Here is a 19,861-nt window from a genome sequence, read left to right as displayed (position 1 = left end):
CCTTGTAATGGGAAATATCACCTTGTTTGTTTATTGCTTTGAGAAATGGAATGCACGTCGATACTTATTCCCATGTTGATAGTAAGCCTAGACCAAAAATCTTAAGAAAGAGAGACTTACCTCGAACCATGTGCAAGAGTAATAAGGTTGAGAGGAATGATTGTGTAATGCCTTGTATATTCTTTGTTTTTTATGTGTTTGCTGACCTGTTGCATTTCATGTACATCATTTGCATATCATGCATCGAACATGTCATACAGCATACTAACTCCTTGTTTTAAAGCCATTTTAGATTATCATCCTTAGTTTGGATAAGACAAGAACAATATTAAGAGGACCCATTTCATTAATAATCAAGATAAGAGCCCAATAAGCAGCACTTCAAAAGTTAAAACAAAGATGGCCCACGTTCAAGACATTGATGCTATCAAGACTACAATCATTGACTGACTTAAGGATTATGATCCAAGAGGAACTCTAGCAAGCTTTGGCTGAGATTCTTGGGAAATGGACTATTCAAAAGGCCACTACTACCCCTACAACTACTACTTATGATGTGGAAGTACGTTGTGAGCACCTTTAGAACTTAGATGACTACATGCTAGAAGAAACTAATAAAGAGTCTACTCTTGTTGTAGAAGCTATTATGGAATCCAAAATTGTGTAGAATCTAACTAAAAGGATTGACAAGATGCAAGTTATACTGAAAGATCAAAGTTTAAATTCAACCTATGATTTTGATGAGCTGATGTGATTGGAGAAGGCAAGTTGCCTTCCAAATTTCTCATGCCTGAAATGTAAAAATTCAATGGAACTAGAGATCCAAAGGTCCACTTGAAGCAATATTCTACTATTATGAGCACTACTTATTTATCTATGACCCAAATCATTAAGTTATTTTGTACTTTCATTAGAAGGGTAAGTTATAAACTGGTACTATTAGTTAGAATGGCCCATCAAGTCTGATTGAAAAAAAACTTTTGTGATGCTTTTTTGTAGCAATATGACTACTATGCTTACTTAGAAATCTATATAAAGGATTTAAAATCGGCAAAGCAAAAGCCCAATGAGTCCTTTTCTAACTGCTTTACTAGATAGAGAAACAAAGCAAGGTTAATAAAAATAAGCCTTCTGAAAAGGATCAAGTTAAAATGGTAATTCCAAATGTTCTCTCATCTTGGATGGAAAAGCTACAAATGATGAATACTAAGACCTTTGCAGGCTTGTATGTTGATGGCTTACAAGTAAAGAAAATTGAAAATGTTAGAGCTGGAGGGTACATGGAAAATATGAAGCTATAGAGATTAAAAACCTACCATCTGACTATGATGAAGCTTCACAAGGTTCATTTGTTGATTTGTTTTAAGACAATGACCTAATTTTTTCTTCTAGGATTAATAATATACTATAGTTTTGCTTATTTTATAATGTTTATCTTAATGGCATTTTGCATTATTACTGATTATTATATGAGTATGCTTGACATTAATTCTATTTGAATTGATTTATCTAATTTGGGCACAACTAATAATCTTAGGTAAGCACTCGTCTTCTGAATCTAGATATCGAGGGTATTGTGAAAAACCTGATGATGAAAGTTGTAATTCCTCCCAAGTCTCATGAGGTTGAGGAAAACCAAAATCTCGATTAGGGTAACAAGTAATTAGCCAGTATTCTATTTTGAAATCAAATTGGACTAAATTGACCAAAATAATTAAGTTTTGGGGTCAAAATCAGACAATTGCCAAGTACAGGGACTCAATTGTAAAAGTTTAGAAATTTGTCAAATAAGAGCCAATCGGCTCTACATAGAGCCTATTGGCTCTACACTGTACCGATTGGCCCAACACTCAAATTTTCATGTCATTTTTCAGTTTTTTATTTTAAATGTGAATAATTACCAAGATATGCTTTCTAAAAGGTTTTTATCAATAATTATCTAGCTCGTAATTACTTTTTAATATTTAAATGAATATTTATCGAAAATAATCCTAAATGGTTCAAAAAGTTGTATTTATTGTTCAATAAAAGGGTTTTGATAAATCCTTTTAATTATTAATAATTCTATGGAATTATCGATGATTAAAAGGGTGATTATACTAAGCTCTATGGTTTCCTCCACTTCCTCTATAAATAGAAAAGGGAACACTAGGTTAGGGGGTTAGGAATGGTTGGTAGTTCTGAGCATAGATTGATCGGTAAGGTGGAAAACATATTGTGATTTCTAAAAAAAGCAAACACAACCTTTAAAAGACTCTAGATTCCTACTTCATCTTTGGATCACCTTCCTCCTCTGCTCTTGAGACTCAAGGATTTGCTCAATACGGTGACAACTTGAGGGTTTCTAAATGCTCATGCATATCATCTTTTCTTCCCTTTTTCTCTTTAGGATTATTTTTATATTCTAGTATCATTATTAGGATCTATTCATATGATTTGTGATGTTAGCTCTAGATCTAATATAAACTATTAACTTTCCATAAATTGGTATGGTAGGGTTTGGAATATGATAATTATTGCATTGCATGATTAAATCTAGTTTTTATCTTATTTTTTATTAGAATCACATGATTAGGCTTTAAACCATCAATTTCTCAATGTTTAGGATATGGTTGCAATATATAGTTGAGTATCTATTTGAATCTGCTTTACAATTAATTATTTATTGTCTGTCCGTTCAAAATCTATTAATGTTATTTTGCCCTATATTAGGTAATTTACTTATTTTACTATATATATATATATATATATATATATATATATATAATCGTTATTTTATATTTTCTTGCATGTATATCGATTATGTAGGAGTTATGAAGTTTTTCTCTGCTCGAATCAGCATAGAACTAGCCCTAGACCTTATGGGTTCTATGAATAGTTGATTGGTTGTACGTAGAGCCGATCGGCTCTATGATACAGCCAATCAATTGTTCATTCCTAAGTTGCTTTATTTTGACAGTTTTCGCCGCATCTTCGCCCGATGATCAAATTTTGTTAATTTCTGTCTATTTTACTCATTTTCTTAGTTTTTCCTATTTCTTAATTCTTAGGATAAAATTTTATTTTTTCTTTGCTTTTCTACTTTCTTTATCTGTAATTCGGATTGTAATGAACCAAATGTCTCGCAAGCTATTCAGAGCTTAAATCGATAAAAAGCTCAATCAAGATCGTTTGTTAATTTAAATGAGCCAAGCTCGAGCTTGATAAAGTTTGGTTTGTTTAATTGCGAGCTTGCTCATTTACAAGCTCGCAAACAAGCTCGTGAACTCGAGTTCGAGCTCGATTCATTTATAAAGCTCGTGAATAGACTCACAATCTAGCGCCTTTATAAATTTCGTGAACATGTTCGTTTATAAGCTCGATAAGCAGGCTCGTAAACAAGCTCATTTACAGCTCAAGTTCGAGTTCAAAATAAATAATAGTAATATAACTACAATATTTAAATGAAGCTATTACTATTAGTAAGAATTGCAATAAAAATAATAAATAATAAAAAATATATATTCTAAAATAATTTAATAAAAGAAGTATTTTTCAAATTAGATAAAATAAAGTTGACTTATTATTACAGTTTTATTTTACTTATAAACTATTGTATATTATAAAATTTAATTACATTTTTACAACGGTAAAAATATTCTAAATGCATCATCTAATTATACTAATTTAATAAAAAATTATTTATTATTAAAAATTTAATTAGTATATAATAGGTCATGACTAACCAGACACTACAGTATAAAGAAAAAAAATAAACATTGTCTAAATGAATATAGTCCTTAATATTGCCATTATTGTAATCTTTATATATGTCTTAATTTTAACATAAAGTATTTTATTTTCAATCTCATGCTCTTCAAAATTTAGATATCTCATATTTGTCCAACTCGAATCTTAAAGTTAATAGAATGGAGTGTCGGTGTTGGATCATATGGTCTTCTATTAAAAAAAATCTTAATTTAATATGATTTTAGATTGAGTTAATATTTATATTTATAAATGATAATCAAATTGAAATATTCACGTTGTTTTTGGTATTTTTTATTTTAAATATCATTAATTACTAAAATGTGCTTTTCATCGATAATGATCTAGCTTTTAATTACTTTTAATATTTAAATAGATATTTATCAATAATTATCCTAAATAATTTAAAAACTATATTTATCATTCAATAAAAGATTTTGATAAATCTCTTTAATTATCAATAATTCTTTCAAATTATTGATAATTAAAGGGGTGATTATCTTAGCCTCTAGTGTTTCCTCCACTTCCTTTATAAATAGAAAAGAAAACTCCAGGCCAAGGAGTTAGGAATGGTTGGCATTTTTTGCATGTTTTGCTATTTTTAAATATTGATGCTGATTATTTTTATTGTAAATTTATTTATTTTTATCTTTTTGCTAAATTTGATACTTTCATCATTAAAAAAATGCTTAATAAGCCTGAGCTCGAGCTCAAGTTGTGCTTAACGAGCTCAAACTCGAGCTTGTCTCTTTATGCAACTAGTTAATGAATCAAATTTGAACCGAGCTCATTCATGAGCCTAATTATTTTTAAATGAGTCAAACTCGAGCTCCAGTATAAAAGCTCGAATCGAACTCAATCCAAGCTTAAGCATATGCCAAAATTAAATAAACTAAGCTTCAAGTTGTTGATGTTCGGCTTGGGTTGGTTCAATTACAGTTGTATCTGTAATCTATGAATAGTGGACAAATACTTGCTTGCTTGATTGTTAACTAAAAATAACTCATATAAATTTAGGGCTTCCAAAATTAGATTTTGGCATGAAACTTGTAGTCCATTAGATTAATAAGATAGTAAATTAGGCTTGATCATAAAATATAATTAGACTTAGATAAATTTTACAATGCTTAATTAATAAATTGATTCATTTAGATTTAGAAAATTAAAATAGATTTTTGGGATGCAAAATGTAGTCTATTTAGAATTGAAGGCCAGTAAACTTGGACTTAATAAATAAAACTAGGCTAGACTGAATAAGCCTTTGTATATAATTGAGTAGCTAACTAAGTTAATCAATAAAGTAGGAATTGAGCGAGACTAATAAAATGAGCTAGAATTAGATGGACCTAATTGAGCCAGGATAATAAAATGAGCTAGAATTAGATGGACCTAACATGTAGTATAGTTTATGTATAGAGAAAATAATGTTGCATTTATAGAGAATACACTATTAAATAATAAAATTAAAGGTAGGAAATACACAAATAAGAAAGTTGGTTTTTGAATTCATCTATAGATGTGGTGATGCTTCATTATAGAATCTAGTTATGCCACGTAGGAAGTAAAATGTCCTGGTGACTTACCTAGATGGTGACTCCCTTTCTCCATGGTAGTCTCTATGACTAGTTAGCTTCTTTTCAATTAGGTTGAAAAGTCTTGTAGTGTCGTAGTCGCTAAGGACACTTAAGTGTACACTCGAAACTGCCGCCTACACCTATGATATGCATGTTTAAAGTAAAGAAAACTAAAAATCATAAATCAGTTAAGAAAAAGAGAAGAAGAAAAAAGAAACCCTAAAGTATAGATAACCTTGGCGTTATTGTTGTTTACCCTTATGAACCAAGAAATAGTGTGGATTGAATTGGTGAATATAAAAATAGTTACCAATTAATATTTTGATTATTAGAATGGAAGAAGTAGAAAAGTAGAGAAAGATGCATAACACATAATTTATAATGGTTCAGGTATTAACCAACCTTATATCCCCTTTCTAATTTCTAATTGGGTCTTCCACTATACGCTTACATAATTATATAGAGTTTTTCCAAGCTCACTCTTAAGTGTTTACGGCTCACACCAAACTTGTACAATTGTGTTTTGATGGCTCACACACAACCTTTACAAGAATTATTTTTTCTAAGCTAACTCTTAAACCTAATCCCAGATGTTTAGGCTAACACTCAAACCCTCACAAAAGCATACAAGCTCTTACAACAACCTTTACAGGATTTAACTAGAAAGGTGTGAAGTAAGTAAGCAATGAATATGGAATAATTAGAGGATATTGATCAACCATAAATATTTTCTAGATGGGGTATTTATACCCTCTTAAAGTCAAAGAGATATTATACTATGATTCATAAGCCTTTTATTACTTCTAGCTCTAAATAGTGTATTAAATGCACTATTTAAGCACAGTCGTGGTCGCTAAACCTTAATCATGGTGGCAATTGGCTTTTCTCAGTCAAGACTCCTTAGTCGCGATTGTGATTTTTAAAGTAGCCACGACTATAATTCACGTGGCACTCCATGATTCTCCATATCAGAAATAACCATTGGCGATTTTTCTAATGAATATGAATGTTGCAGTCATGAGGTCATTAGTGCGGTCGTGATCTACTAGAGGTAAAGCTTTTGAGGTAGCAGGCTTAGTCACGATCGTGACATTGGACGTGATACCTATTGTCTCTATTTTGCACTTTTCCACAGGCGCTACTTCTTGTCGCGGTTGCGATCTCCTCTTCAGCTTCAATAGTCATTTGAATATGAAAGTCATGATCGCAACAAGCTCATAGCAGTCACGATTTAAGAGTCAGATTTGAACTTTAGCCTTTTTAAAATATGCATGATTTCTTTATAGAAGGCACTCAAAAACCAAGGTAAGAAACACTCAATTTAATTATCAAAGTCAAAATTAAAAATGCTTTAAGTCGTGAAAGGATTTTGGCTAGCATTATCATAAACCTAAAATATTATAGTAAATTTTAAAATTTTGATTTATCACAAATCATTTACTAGTGTTCTTCTTTAAAAATATATATATATATATATATATATATATATATATATATATATATAAAATGAGATTTGAATTTTACCATCCATTTCTATCATTTATGTTTACATATGGTTACCTTTTTATATTTAGTAGTAATTCTATTAATTATGTGAAATTTTAATAAGATATCTTTATAATTATTAATTATTAGAAAGAGAAATTAAAAGTTTTACTAGAGCATCATTATCATATCCTACTATTATAAGTATATTTTTTAAATTATAGACAATCAGTCAGTATTATTTTAAATAATTTATTTATTTTATATATATTTCTACTAATATAGATTGCCAATAAATTTATATATACTTTTTACTTATTTATATAAATTAAAATTATATAGGTGTATGTCATAATTGTCAAGTACCACTAATTAAATTTTAGGGATAAGTACAAAAAAACTATCTTGTGATTTCACTTATTTTATGATAAATACTACTCTATTAATAAATTATTGTCAAACATGCTAATATTATTTATTGACTTTAATACACATGTCAAAATAAAAAATTTATGTGTCAAAAATTAAACACGCGTATCAAAAAAATTAAATTTCAAAAATTAATATATATATATAGATTTTAATTTTAAGGAATTATTTCCTCATTTAAGGAATTAGTTCCAATACATGACTGGCGCTTGAAGATTGGACCCAATATGCTAAAACAAAGGAACATAAATTTACACAAATATATATCGATCCTATCAAAGGGCTTGCTAGATACATAGGAAACTGTTCACACCAAAACAAAACTTGTTTGAAATTAACCATAGAATAATATTTATGTAATTAAATTTTTCTTTTGACTTCTTTTAATACAAAGATCGTTCTTCCACAGCAAACAGCCAACAACACTATAGCTAGCAATCTCATGCCCCCCCTCTTCCTTTCCTTGAATTCCCCTTAACTGGCAATATTCTAATCCTCTTAGCCACACGTACAAAGTCCCTGTTCACATAATGAGTGGAAACAGATTATTTACAAGAGTGAAATCTATTAACAAAAGTATACACTCTTTAATTCATTAGAAAAAGATTACATTATGTAATTCAATTAATACTAACGTTTTAAATTCACAATTTAATTGAAAAATCAGTTAACTAAAAAGCAAAAGATAAAATTCACTTAGCACTGAAGTCGTCTTGGGATGTATTGAATTCACAATTTAGTCATAATCAGTAATTAAAAAGTGAAAACTAATAAGTATTGAAAAAATAAAAACAATTTTACCAATTTCTAAACCAAGCTAATGATCATTTTACATTGAAAGATCTACACATATATATATCTTGTATGAAGAAAAAGAAAACCAAAGAAATGAAGTCATAAAGTAGAAAAAAGAAAAGAAAATGCAATACAAACGTGAGATATGAGAAGTAGTGCTAGTCAAAGTGATGAAAGACATAAATACGTACTTCCAGTTAAGGTCACCGGCGAGAAGGAGATCATTTTCCATGTCTTCATAAGCAATGAGATGGCCAGGAACAGCATTTGTTAGATCAAGATCGGTGTCGGAGTCGGTGACGCCTCCCGCATCGCCGCCGTCGACAAACATTTGCCTAAGAGCCATAGCAAGGCTTTGGTAGCTGGCATGCTTGTGGAGGCTAATCCGCTGGCAAATCGAGCGGCCTTCGAGAACAACGGTCACAGGAGGGACAACGGTGGAAACGAGATCATCATCGTCGTCATAAAGAGCCGGAAAGGGCTTAGAGTTAGAGATGAAAGTGGGTGTATTAGCATGAGTAACATTAAAATTAGGGCGAATGTTAGAGCTGGAAAGGGATCTTTTGATCTCTGCATGCCATCTTCTTTTTAAAGAATGATCTTGTCTTTGCTGTTCAGGATCAAAAGTGTTCATGTTTGCTTGGTGCTTGAATTTTAGGTATAAAAAGAAGAAGAATTTTGTGGGTTAGTGTTTTAGTGAGGAAACTGAAGAGGGTTTGGTGTTTGCTGGTGTGGTAAGAGAGAGAGAGAGAGAGAGAGAGAGGTGAAGTCTGAAGAAGACAGAACAGGTGGGTGTTTGGGTGCGTTTGGGTAAAAATATATAAATGAAGAGAGAGAGCAGAGAAATAGGTAGGGGGAGAGGTGAGGTTAGCTTGGTGTTCTTTCCTTTTCCATTTGCAACCAAACTAACGGTATCTATTTCTGTCTTTGTTTCTTCATGTGAAATGACTTACAAGGAGAGGGAGAAATGAGTGCCACTTATATATTTTTTTTATGTTTTAGTATTAAACAATTGTTATGTAATTATTTATTTAAAATTAATAGATTTCATTCATTTATTAATTTATTATATAAGCAGGACACATCCTTAGAGTCGCACATATTTAATTTATTTGTTTTTACATTTAGCATATAACTTTTTAATTTTAACAATGTATTTTGATATCAATTTTAATTTCAGTCTTTAATAAAATTATTAATTAGAATATTGTTTATATGATTGCGATTCTGGTGATAATAGAAAAAAAATAAATATTTGTATTGCTAATTCATTGTATAACAAAAAATGATATTGTTTAAGTAAATAAATAAATGATTTAACAAGAAATATTCTTTTTAATATTTTGCTCATTTTTATTAGGGTTTAGAAAAGTTCTAACAATCTTACCTCTTATTTATTTATTCTATTTTCTTTTTCTCTTTGTAGTTTGTCCTAATGGAAAGCATTTTAAAATTTTAGATTTAAGATTTCAAATAATAATGATGAGGAAAATTTTTTTTTTTAAATGTCTAGAAATAAGATAGTAGTACTTCTCTGATTTTTTTTTATCACCAAAATTATAATTACATTAGCAAATTTTAATTAATAATATTGTCAGATGTTAAAATTAAAATTAATATAAAAATAAAAATTATATGCTAAATTTGAACATATGTTCAAAATACAAAATTTAATTAGTAGTTGAGCTATTTTAATATAAAATATTTTATATATAAATATTAGATAATGGATACAAACGTATTTATTCAACAATAATAATATATTTTCTTTATTTCTCATAAAAGTATCAAAACATATAATTAAATTGTGTTTATGTTGTGTTGATCTACTAAAATAATAGGATTACAATCCAAGAGTACATAGATAGAATGATAAAAATCTCTTTTAATTTAACTAAGGTCTTAAGTTCAAATCTTGAGTATGCAGCTACATTATATATATCAAAATATGTAATGCGGTTTCTTATTATATTTATATCCGAACAATTTTTTTTATTCTTATTAAAATCAATTGAAATATTATGCATGAGATCAAATCGTTTAGAAATGTTAATCTATTAATAATGTTCATATGTTATGCTAAAGTGAAATAAATAGCACTATGTTGGGCTACTTTAATTTTTGTTTATGGAATTTGACTTAGTAATTGAAGGTTAAAATCTGATGATAAAAATAATTATAATAGAAAATTTAAATAGTATATAAAATTATTTTTCAGTAAATATATAAAGCTCAATCGACTTGTTAATTAGAAAATTTACCAATTATAAATATATGAATTTGAATTAACAAGTCTTAAAAGAATTAAAGAAAATAACCATTGAATTTCTAAAATTTAAATTGAAGTTTTAATTTATATTTGTATTATATATGAATGACTAGTCTAACCTTTGATAATATATTACGATAAAGTGCGCAAGTTGAAAATGGATTGTGCTGGATTTACACAATTTAAAACAAAACGTGAAACTAAACAAATTTGTAAATAATTCATATTTTTTTTTTTTGAAAATATGAATATTCTATTAATGAAAATTGACAAGTACATCTTGATATAAAAAATAAAAGTAAATATCAAAAATCAAGAAATACATGTAAAGAAATCTACTTCTAACAATCATCAATTATGTTGATGGAGCAGTAGATTGTAATTGTGCGGAAAGAACACTCTATTTGGTGGTACTAAGCCACATATCGGCTTTATAAATATCTTTTATTGAGTCTGATTATTTGAATGTCAGTTTATCTCTTTTTTCTCTTTACCGCCCCTATAGAGGGAGAACTAAATAATACCGTAATGGATGACTATAAAATTCCTATAAAAGAAAAACTTAAAATCCCATAATAAAAGACCATAATACTTCTCAAGAAAAATATTAATAATTATTTATAAAATTAAATAATAACAAAAAAAGGAACACTGTCAGCCTAAAAGTAATCAGCGGTTGGCCAAAAAAATAAAATTTAATAAAGAATAAAAAAAAGCGATAACTAAGATTTTTTCTTCTAAACAATTCATTTTAAATCGTATTATAAATCGATCAATTTATATACTGATGCAAAGCTGTTAAGGCTCAATTTTAGTTAGCTAGTTTCGCAAATTAAATTCGCACATCTATGAATATATGATGATATGATATTTAAATAAAGTGTTAGTTTTTTATGAATACTAAATAAAATTCATTAATAACGTTTCAGAATTTTAAAATCTTCTAATGAAATTCTCAAATAAAAACTGTTGAGTACTTGAGATATTCGTTTTAATTAAGCACAATTGTCATTCTTTATTCACTCTCAATTTTTTGCTCCTCATCCATTGAAATAACTCTCTTCGCTTGGGAATAATTGGTTCATGCTACAAGTTAATAAATTTATTTAAGTAAAACAATAAGTTGGTATTATTCACGTTAAATGAACTATTATCTGAAGTTAAAGAATTTAAATATTTATATAATTGGATACGAAAATTTTCTGTCATTCAGTTCAAACAAATAGTAATATTAAACCGCATAAATCATTCACTCTAATTTTACAAGAAAATGCGAAAAACATCAATTTATATATTTATCTTTGCAATTATAATTTCACATTATAAATTCATTTTTCGAGTTTATTCATAATAGACACGAAAAGTTAGAAATGTATTTATTAGAAAATGGAATTTGAGATTCTTTTGTAATTCATAAACATATTTGTCAAAAGCCTTTTCCTTTCAAGGAAAGTCATGAGAACTTAGAGAGTCATGACCTGTCCTAATGTAGGTTCAGCCATCACAATCTATATTATTTCTTTATGTGATTTTCTCATCAATAATTCAATTAACTAACATTAATCCCTTTTCTAATCATACTAATAGGATCATTCAACAATTAATAATATTCTTTTCCTAAAATGGCATAATATTCATTCCATTAGCTAATGCCAATTTACATTAAAAAAAACTTAAGTTTTCCTCTTTTGCAATCCATCTAATCTTACCAATCTAATCTAATATATATTTGAAAACTGAACCAGAAAGAATAAAAATGATAAATTAGAAACTTAATTTAAATAGAATATATCATATTATAGATATATTATAATTTTATAATTTGAATAAAAATGATAAATTATATCATAAAATATAAATAATAAATGAAATCAGTTTTTACATTGTCTCCCTGTATTTAATTTTTTATCTTTCAATTCTTTTATATTTAATTTAATTTAAACTCAATTCTATTCCCGCTATTAAAAAATGGCTTCCCTTTAATTATGATCTTACTTAATAAAAATGATTATTATTCAAATATGAATAATTAACTATAGACTTTTTGTATACTTAATGACTTCAAAGTTAAAAATTATATTTAATAAATCATTTCTTTTTTTTATATCAATAAATATGATGACTTCCTAAAAATTATGTCATATTAGTTTTAAGAAAATAGTTTACTTTCCTGTTTCTCGAAATAAAAATGCCGATTTTAATTTCTCTATTTAACTAATATTTTTTTTAAATAGTGCATGTATCTAATTATAAGTATTTGTATAAGTAATTATTTATGGAAAAATAAGCGCTCTATGGATTTTTAATTTTGACAATTCTTTTATGTGATTTTATTTTTGATAATTTAAGATATGTAATTGTATTAATAATAATTTATTATATTTTTATATAACAGGATTAAAAAGAGCTAAGGCAGTTGATGTGTTACTGCTATTTCAATTATGGCTATATTACTTTAATAACATTAACACCATGTTAGCAATTGTTAACAGTATTATATACTTTGCCCAATTATATAAATGTAAGATAATTATATAAAAGCTGCATATAAAGTTGAGTTTAAATCAAAAAATTATATAGTGTTTCTTTTTTAAGGTGTTTAGTTCAAAAGTTTAATGCAACCGATAACTGTTTTTTACTGAATAATTATATTAAGCGTTTGATAAAAATTTAAGAAACAGCTGCTAGTAGCTGATTTAATCTCAATAAACTATTGATTGTATCAGCTATGTTTTAGAGCTTTTTCTTATCAGGTACCAATTATCAACCACTAGCTACTAGCTGCATTGATCAGCTGAAACCAAACAGACTTTTTTTTTAAGAAAAACTTTTGCCATTATTTAATTACGGAGCAATGTAGTTTGCAACCAGACAGGTTTGATACGGTGGTCTAGTTCAAAATAGAAACACTAGTTATCATGAGTGATGCTATAATAGTATTATATAAACCAATAAATAAAAAGAGTGAAATATACAGCTAGCAATGAGATGCTAGTAGGTGTTTTATTACATGTTTGGATGTGAAAGAGAGGAGGATGTTTGCTTGCTTCTGAATGCAAAAGAGACTCTTCAAAACAACTAATAATAGTAATAATAATATATAATTATTATATAAAAGGGCCATGCATGTTGTTGCTATTGCAAAACCCATAAAGAATTAATAAGATATTATGCATGGGGATCCTGAAATAATGCGTAAGGGAAAAGAAAACTTTAATAGTAATTAAAAATTAATGTAGAAAAACTAAGAATAATAATAATAATAATTAATAATATAAATGTTTGTTAAAAAGAAAATGAAATATATAATAAAGTCTCGTAAATTGAAATGGTGTCTGGGGGGGCTATTGGGACGAACGCGCTGCGGTAGGCGAACGCTTCGCTTCTTTGACTATGGGCTGGTCGGGGATTTCGGATCTTTTTTTTCTATTGCCACTCCCTTTTCGAGAAAGGCTGTCCCATTATATCTAGTGGAAAGACTATTATATCCCTACTTTAGTGTTGGAATCACGAGTATAATTAAATCGAGCTAAATAGAATTTTATAATTTATTCTATTTTATTTTCTAATTTCGAAGAAAAATAAAAAAATATATTTGTAAGATTGCAAGTAAAATATGTTTACTCCCTATTATGTTAAAAAGTAGACTTTTATTTTTAATTTGGATAAATTTTAAATTTAAAAGGTAAATTTGAAATAAATAAAGTGAAAACTTAATTGTTACATTTAAAAGTAAGTGACTCTTTTATAAAGAAAAAATAGAAAATAAAATAAAAATTTTCAAAAATTTAGTTATAATTTAAAAAACATAAAAAAATTAATTTCAATTTTTATTTTAAAAGTAATAGCATAAATAAACATAAAATTCTATTTTTTATTTTTATTAAAAAAATTTCTAAAAATTTGACATAGTTTTAATAAATAAACACATTATTGACTATCTTCTACTTGATTTATAATTATCTAATCAAATCTAGCATATTTATTAATTATTTATGAATTTAATTGAATTTAAATAACATGTTGTTTGGTTGGGAAAAAATAGAATATGAATAAAAATAAGAATTAGTGATTCTTATTGTTGGTCTTTAGTTAGTCAAAAATTGCCCTGAAAATGAAACATGATTCCTCCATTATTGGAAAGCATTCCTTATAAGAAAGTTTTATTTAGATAGAAATCAAATTAAATCAATTATAAATGATTAAATAAATAAAATAATATTAAATTAAATTAATTATAAATTATTAAATAAATAAAATAATATTTCATTATTACGACAAGTATAATTTTTCTATGGTTTCACCATTTTACAACTTTTAGTATGTGAATTTTTTTATATAAATAAAGGTATGTGGATAAATCATAACAAAGTAATGTATATCACCGTTTGAAAAGTCTCGGTTTGCAAGGATTCAATCACTTTTATTTCGATTGGCCATCATTATTATGTTGCTCGTGTTTGATAGTTTGGAGCTTAACAACTCCTCATTCATTTAATTGATCATTAAATCATAGTTTAAGAAATTATTGGTCCGATGAGATCGATTAACGATCAAAAAATAATGTTTTGAGTTGTTAAGCTCTGAACCCATGTTTGATTATTATTAGACATGAAAAATACGATAATGATGACCGATTATAATGAAAATGGCTAAATTCTTACCAATTGATACTTTTTAATAGTGAAATACTTTTTTATCACAATTTTTACCCATATTTCTCTTTTTATTTGAAAAGAAAAAATTATACTCTCAAAATTGTCAAATGATAGAACCACAATACTTTTTTTGTACTTAAACCTTATTATCTATATTTACAATTCTTTTATATATTTATTATATACTACAATAATAAATTAAATATTATCATATTTAGAAATTATAATTTTAGTGTCTTAACTTTTTAATTTTTTCTATTTTAATGTTTGAACTTTTTTCTTGTTCAATTAAGTATATGAACTTGCTAATTTATATATATTATGGTGTCTCTTATAGGTTTTATAGATTAAAATAATAATTTAACTCATTTTACATATGAAATAACCTAAATACCCTTACCCGTTGTTATTTACAATCTTTCTTTTTTATTTTTTTTACCTTTTTTATTTTTATTAAATATTTTTTTAGCATTAAGAAATTATAGATGTTGGATTAATTTTTTAGAAAACATCATTCATTATTTTTTATTTTTATAAATTGTTTCCTTTTTATATTTAATAATTATGCTTTCTTTTTATTGTTTTGAGGTAATTAGATATATTTTATTTTTTATTTTTATTTTTTAAAGTGAATGCAAGAAAATAAAAAGAATAAGAAAATTATATTTAATTTTTTAAATTTTTTAAATTTTTTCTTCGGATGAATGAAAAAAAATCTATTTTTTAATCTCTTGATAAAGAAAAAAAAAATAAAAAAATAGTATTGAAAAAGAATTAAGAAAAGAAAAAAAGAATAAGAAAGAGAAAATTTGATACTATTTTAAAGGGAGATATTTTAAGTCAATTTAGTGCTTAAAATAAGTCAAACAAATACTTTAACCTGAAAACCGGCTAAAGACACCATATTGAATATTTTTAGTAGGTTCAAATACTTAATTAAATAAAAGAATAGTTTAGACATCAAAATAAAATTTAAAAAAAAAAAAAAACAAAAATTCAAACCACCAAATTTGAAACTTTTCCTAAATAATATTATTAGTATCAACCATATATAAAACTCACTTTCCATTTCATCCTGAATTAAACATCATATAAAAAGATAATTATTCTTATTCCCATTTTTTATTTCAATTTAAATTCCTTTTGTTTATTATAGACCTTGAACCATATGGGTCATCAAATTATTATGGATAAAGGGTTAATTTGTCTCTTGAATTTATTTTCAATAGTCAAATATACTCAATTTAAACTTTTCAACAAATAGCTTCTTGAACTTATGTCTAATGATTAAATATATCAAATTTAAACTTTTTCAGCAACTAACTCTTAAATTTATATCTAATGATCAAATATACACAACTTAAACTTTTTAAAAAAATGAAATAACATTAGATCCTTAGGTTTTAATAAATTAAAAAAATTTAAAATAATTTTTATTTTATTAATTTACTGATAAATATCTAGTGACGTGTTCTATAAAAATGTATTTGAAAAAAAATTAAAATTAAAATTTAATTAATAAAAAAACGACATAAATCAAATTTCAACTTTTTTAATAAATAGGTCGATAATTTATCATTTTTGAATAAATTAAATTTAAAGTTAAAATTTTACCAGACGCTATTATATAGCGCGTCACTAGATAATGGATCAATAAATTAACGAAATAAATATTATTTTTAAATTGAATGTATTTGACCTTTGAACACAAATTCAAAAAATCATTTACTGAAAAAATTTAAATTCGATATATTTGACTCTTGGATATAAATTTAAAGAATAATTTACCGAAAAGTTGTGTATTTGACCCTTAAATATAAGTTAAAAATAAATTGACCATTCGTCCAAATATGAACTACTAAGTTATTTTTTATTAATTCATAAAAAACTAATATATTTACCATCACTTTATGACATTTTCAGAACTATTATAGTTTTATTCTATCAAATGAATTTTTAGACAGATATATAGAAATTAAACAAATAAGTGTATGAATTAATAAATGATATTATATTTTATAAAGTAATTCATAAATTAATAAATAAAATTTTATTTAATATAAGATTTTATTGATTTATTAAACAAAATTTTATTTAAAAATTTTATTTAAAAACAGAATTGGTGCTTTTATGAGAGGAGACTTTATTTTTGATTTATTGGTCATTTAAGTGAATAGGGCTAGTTGTTGGGGGCCTTCATATTTTTAGGCTTTCTATTGTCTTTCTTAAGGCGTCGTAGCCTCCAATGTCTTCGCCTCGTAACATGACATAGCATTACCACTTGAACTAAAGTATTTTTCAGGTATTTCCTATTTTTCTAATATTTGGCGTAAGAAAATAATGAATTAATAGTTTCTGGCCAAGAAATCTTACTGATCTTAATTTATAGAAAAATATATTTCTCTTTCATTTTAATTGAAAATGCCTTTTAAATTGATAAAAACTAACAAGATGATATAGAAATTATAACTTATTTAATAAAATTCAAGAATCTTGAATTTTTTTTTAAGATTTTCTAGTTTTTAATTCTTTTTCACTTTTTATAATTATAAAATTTTAAATTATAAAACCAAATAGAATCAAAAATCAGTGGAGTCGATTCAAACATTTCTTTATTTAGGTTCAACTCGATTCGATAAAATTATATTAATAATTGAGTTTAGTTTTAATTTAAAATATTTTAAACAAACTCAGATGAATAAAAGGCGAGCCCAATTCAAATCAATCTTAAAACATTTAAAATATTAAAATTTCTTAACTTTTCCTTATTTTTATTATATAAATAAAAGTAAAATAAATTTTATAATTTGAAACTAATTGAAAAAGAAAATCACGAAAGTAACATGCTCAAAGCAATAAAAATCTAAAAAATAATTTTATTAAAAATAAACTAGAAGAATTCGGTTCCTACTAAAAGAAACCCTAAATCTTATTTTGAAAGCACATATATCTTATTCTATTATTATAAATAATATGAGTTTGAAGAACTTATATAAACCTCTTTTAAGGATTCTAATCTAGAAAAAAAAAAAAAAAAGAGCGCGGAGCTTTATTGTATCAATTATCATTTTAATAATATTTTCTCAAGTTTATGCAAATTTTTAATAAATTTATAAATTATACCAACTTTAAATCATTATATTTTTAAACGAGGTTGAACGAGTTATAAAATGAATCGTATTCAAGTTATTTAGATAATTTTACACTATTATGCTGAAATTTTTTAGAAACTGGAATTATTTATGAATTCTATGAAGAGTTGTGAATTGGTTTTCTCTTTGTGATTCTAATTATTTTCATTTTCAAAATTTTATTTTAATTTAAGATTACAAAAACTCAAAAGGCTATAAATACCGTTGAGTTTCACATAGAATTTCGTACATATATTTAGCTTCCACAGGTTGTCTTTGTTTCTGCAGGATTGAGTCCGACAGGTTGATTATGATAAATGTTGCTGCAACCCAAGTGACATCTAACTACTCTTGTGTAGCATTTACAAAGATTATTAAACAGGATAATTACGTACACTACTAGATTTGAGATATACTGTATGCACGTTTAAAAAATTAATCATACAAATGAAGCACCATTAGAGTAAATTTAGTAGGGTATATTAGGGTTGAGCATGGATCGGTCCAATTCGGTTGTCTATAAATCACAAGTATCATACCAAATTTCGGTTCGTTTAAAATTAAAGGTACCAGTACCGTATCAAACATAAATGGATCCGTACCGTGTTGTACCAATTTGTACGGTTAAATACAGTTCGGTTCTGTGTTTTTTTCGGTTCTAAAAAATTTAAAAAATACAACTTTAAATCTCATCTTTGATTAAATATATTTAGAGAATATATGATTACCAATCTAAAGAAAATATATGAAAATCTGAATTAGAATTGCAATCACATTCTTGAACAATTTGTTTTGTAATTCAAGTCACTTGCAAGAATAATAATTCATTCAATATTTAAATATAAATCATTAAAATATATGTTACTACTAGCATAAAAAAATTTACAAACTTTATGTCACACTAAAATACAAGTCCAAAATATTATAGGTGCGGCGATAGCCGTTGTAGTATGTAGTAAGTAAAAAAAGTATTAGGATTTAAGTTAGTAGATAGTAAATTACAAATTTAGTATTGTAGTATGTACACATTATATGATATATTAATATAAATAACTTATATTTTTTTATAGAGTATAAAGTACATTATAATATTATAGTTATTTTTAATAGGTATTATTTTTATATAAAAATATTATTATAAATATAGCTAGAAAATCCAAATAAATATGCCAAAATAGTAAAAGTCGACAATCCAACAAACATAAGCACAATTTCAAATAATTCTCAAAATTTTAACCGTAAAAACAAAGAAAAGAAATAGAACCCATACATATCCAAAATACCAAACTTTGTTTACTCATAGGTAATATTAAAGAAATAACATAAAGCATTAAAATTTAAAAATAAAAATAAAAGTTGAAGACAAATTAGAAATAAAAACAAAAGTAAAAACAAAAAAGTGTTCTCTTACCGGTGGAAAACAGAAAATAAAATTGGATAGTGAAAATCTTTGGATGGTTATTTATACAGATAAAAAACGTAATACAAAAGAGGGTCTTGTTTTTTCCTTCTTTTATTTTTTAGTGTATGTGAAGTATAAAAAGAAGAGTTTTAGATGAAAAGTAAATCTCTTTTTGTTTATTATCAATCATTAAACGCTAAGCAAAATTGACTCTTTTTTATGTTCCTTTCCTTTTCTTCTTATATGAAGAAAATAAAATTATTTTTTCTTATTTTGATAATAATTGTCTGAATTATATAAAATCATAAATATAAATTAATTTTTATAGAATATAAAGTATTTTATAATATTATAGTTATTCTTAATAGGTA

At 25.8% G+C, this 19,861-nt stretch overlaps 1 protein-coding gene across 1 annotated transcript; it reads right to left on the bottom strand.

The window, feature by feature from the left end:
• Positions 1-7,466: 7,466 nt before the first annotated feature.
• On the bottom strand, positions 7,467-8,971 carry LOC8289729 (auxin-responsive protein IAA33). Its single transcript, XM_002532192.4, has 2 exons — positions 8,222-8,971; positions 7,467-7,754 (listed from the first exon to the last, which is right to left on the bottom strand). Exons 1-2 carry the CDS (start codon positions 8,662-8,664, stop codon positions 7,676-7,678), a joined length of 522 nt encoding a protein of 173 aa, XP_002532238.1. The 5' UTR covers positions 8,665-8,971; the 3' UTR covers positions 7,467-7,675.
• Positions 8,972-19,861: the final 10,890 nt, after the last annotated feature.

This window comes from Ricinus communis, chromosome 3 (assembly GCF_019578655.1).
Source record: "Ricinus communis isolate WT05 ecotype wild-type chromosome 3, ASM1957865v1, whole genome shotgun sequence".
NCBI lineage: Eukaryota > Viridiplantae > Streptophyta > Magnoliopsida > Malpighiales > Euphorbiaceae > Ricinus > Ricinus communis.
Note: the sequence above shows the minus strand (reverse complement) of the source record. Positions and strands in the feature narration are given on the sequence as shown.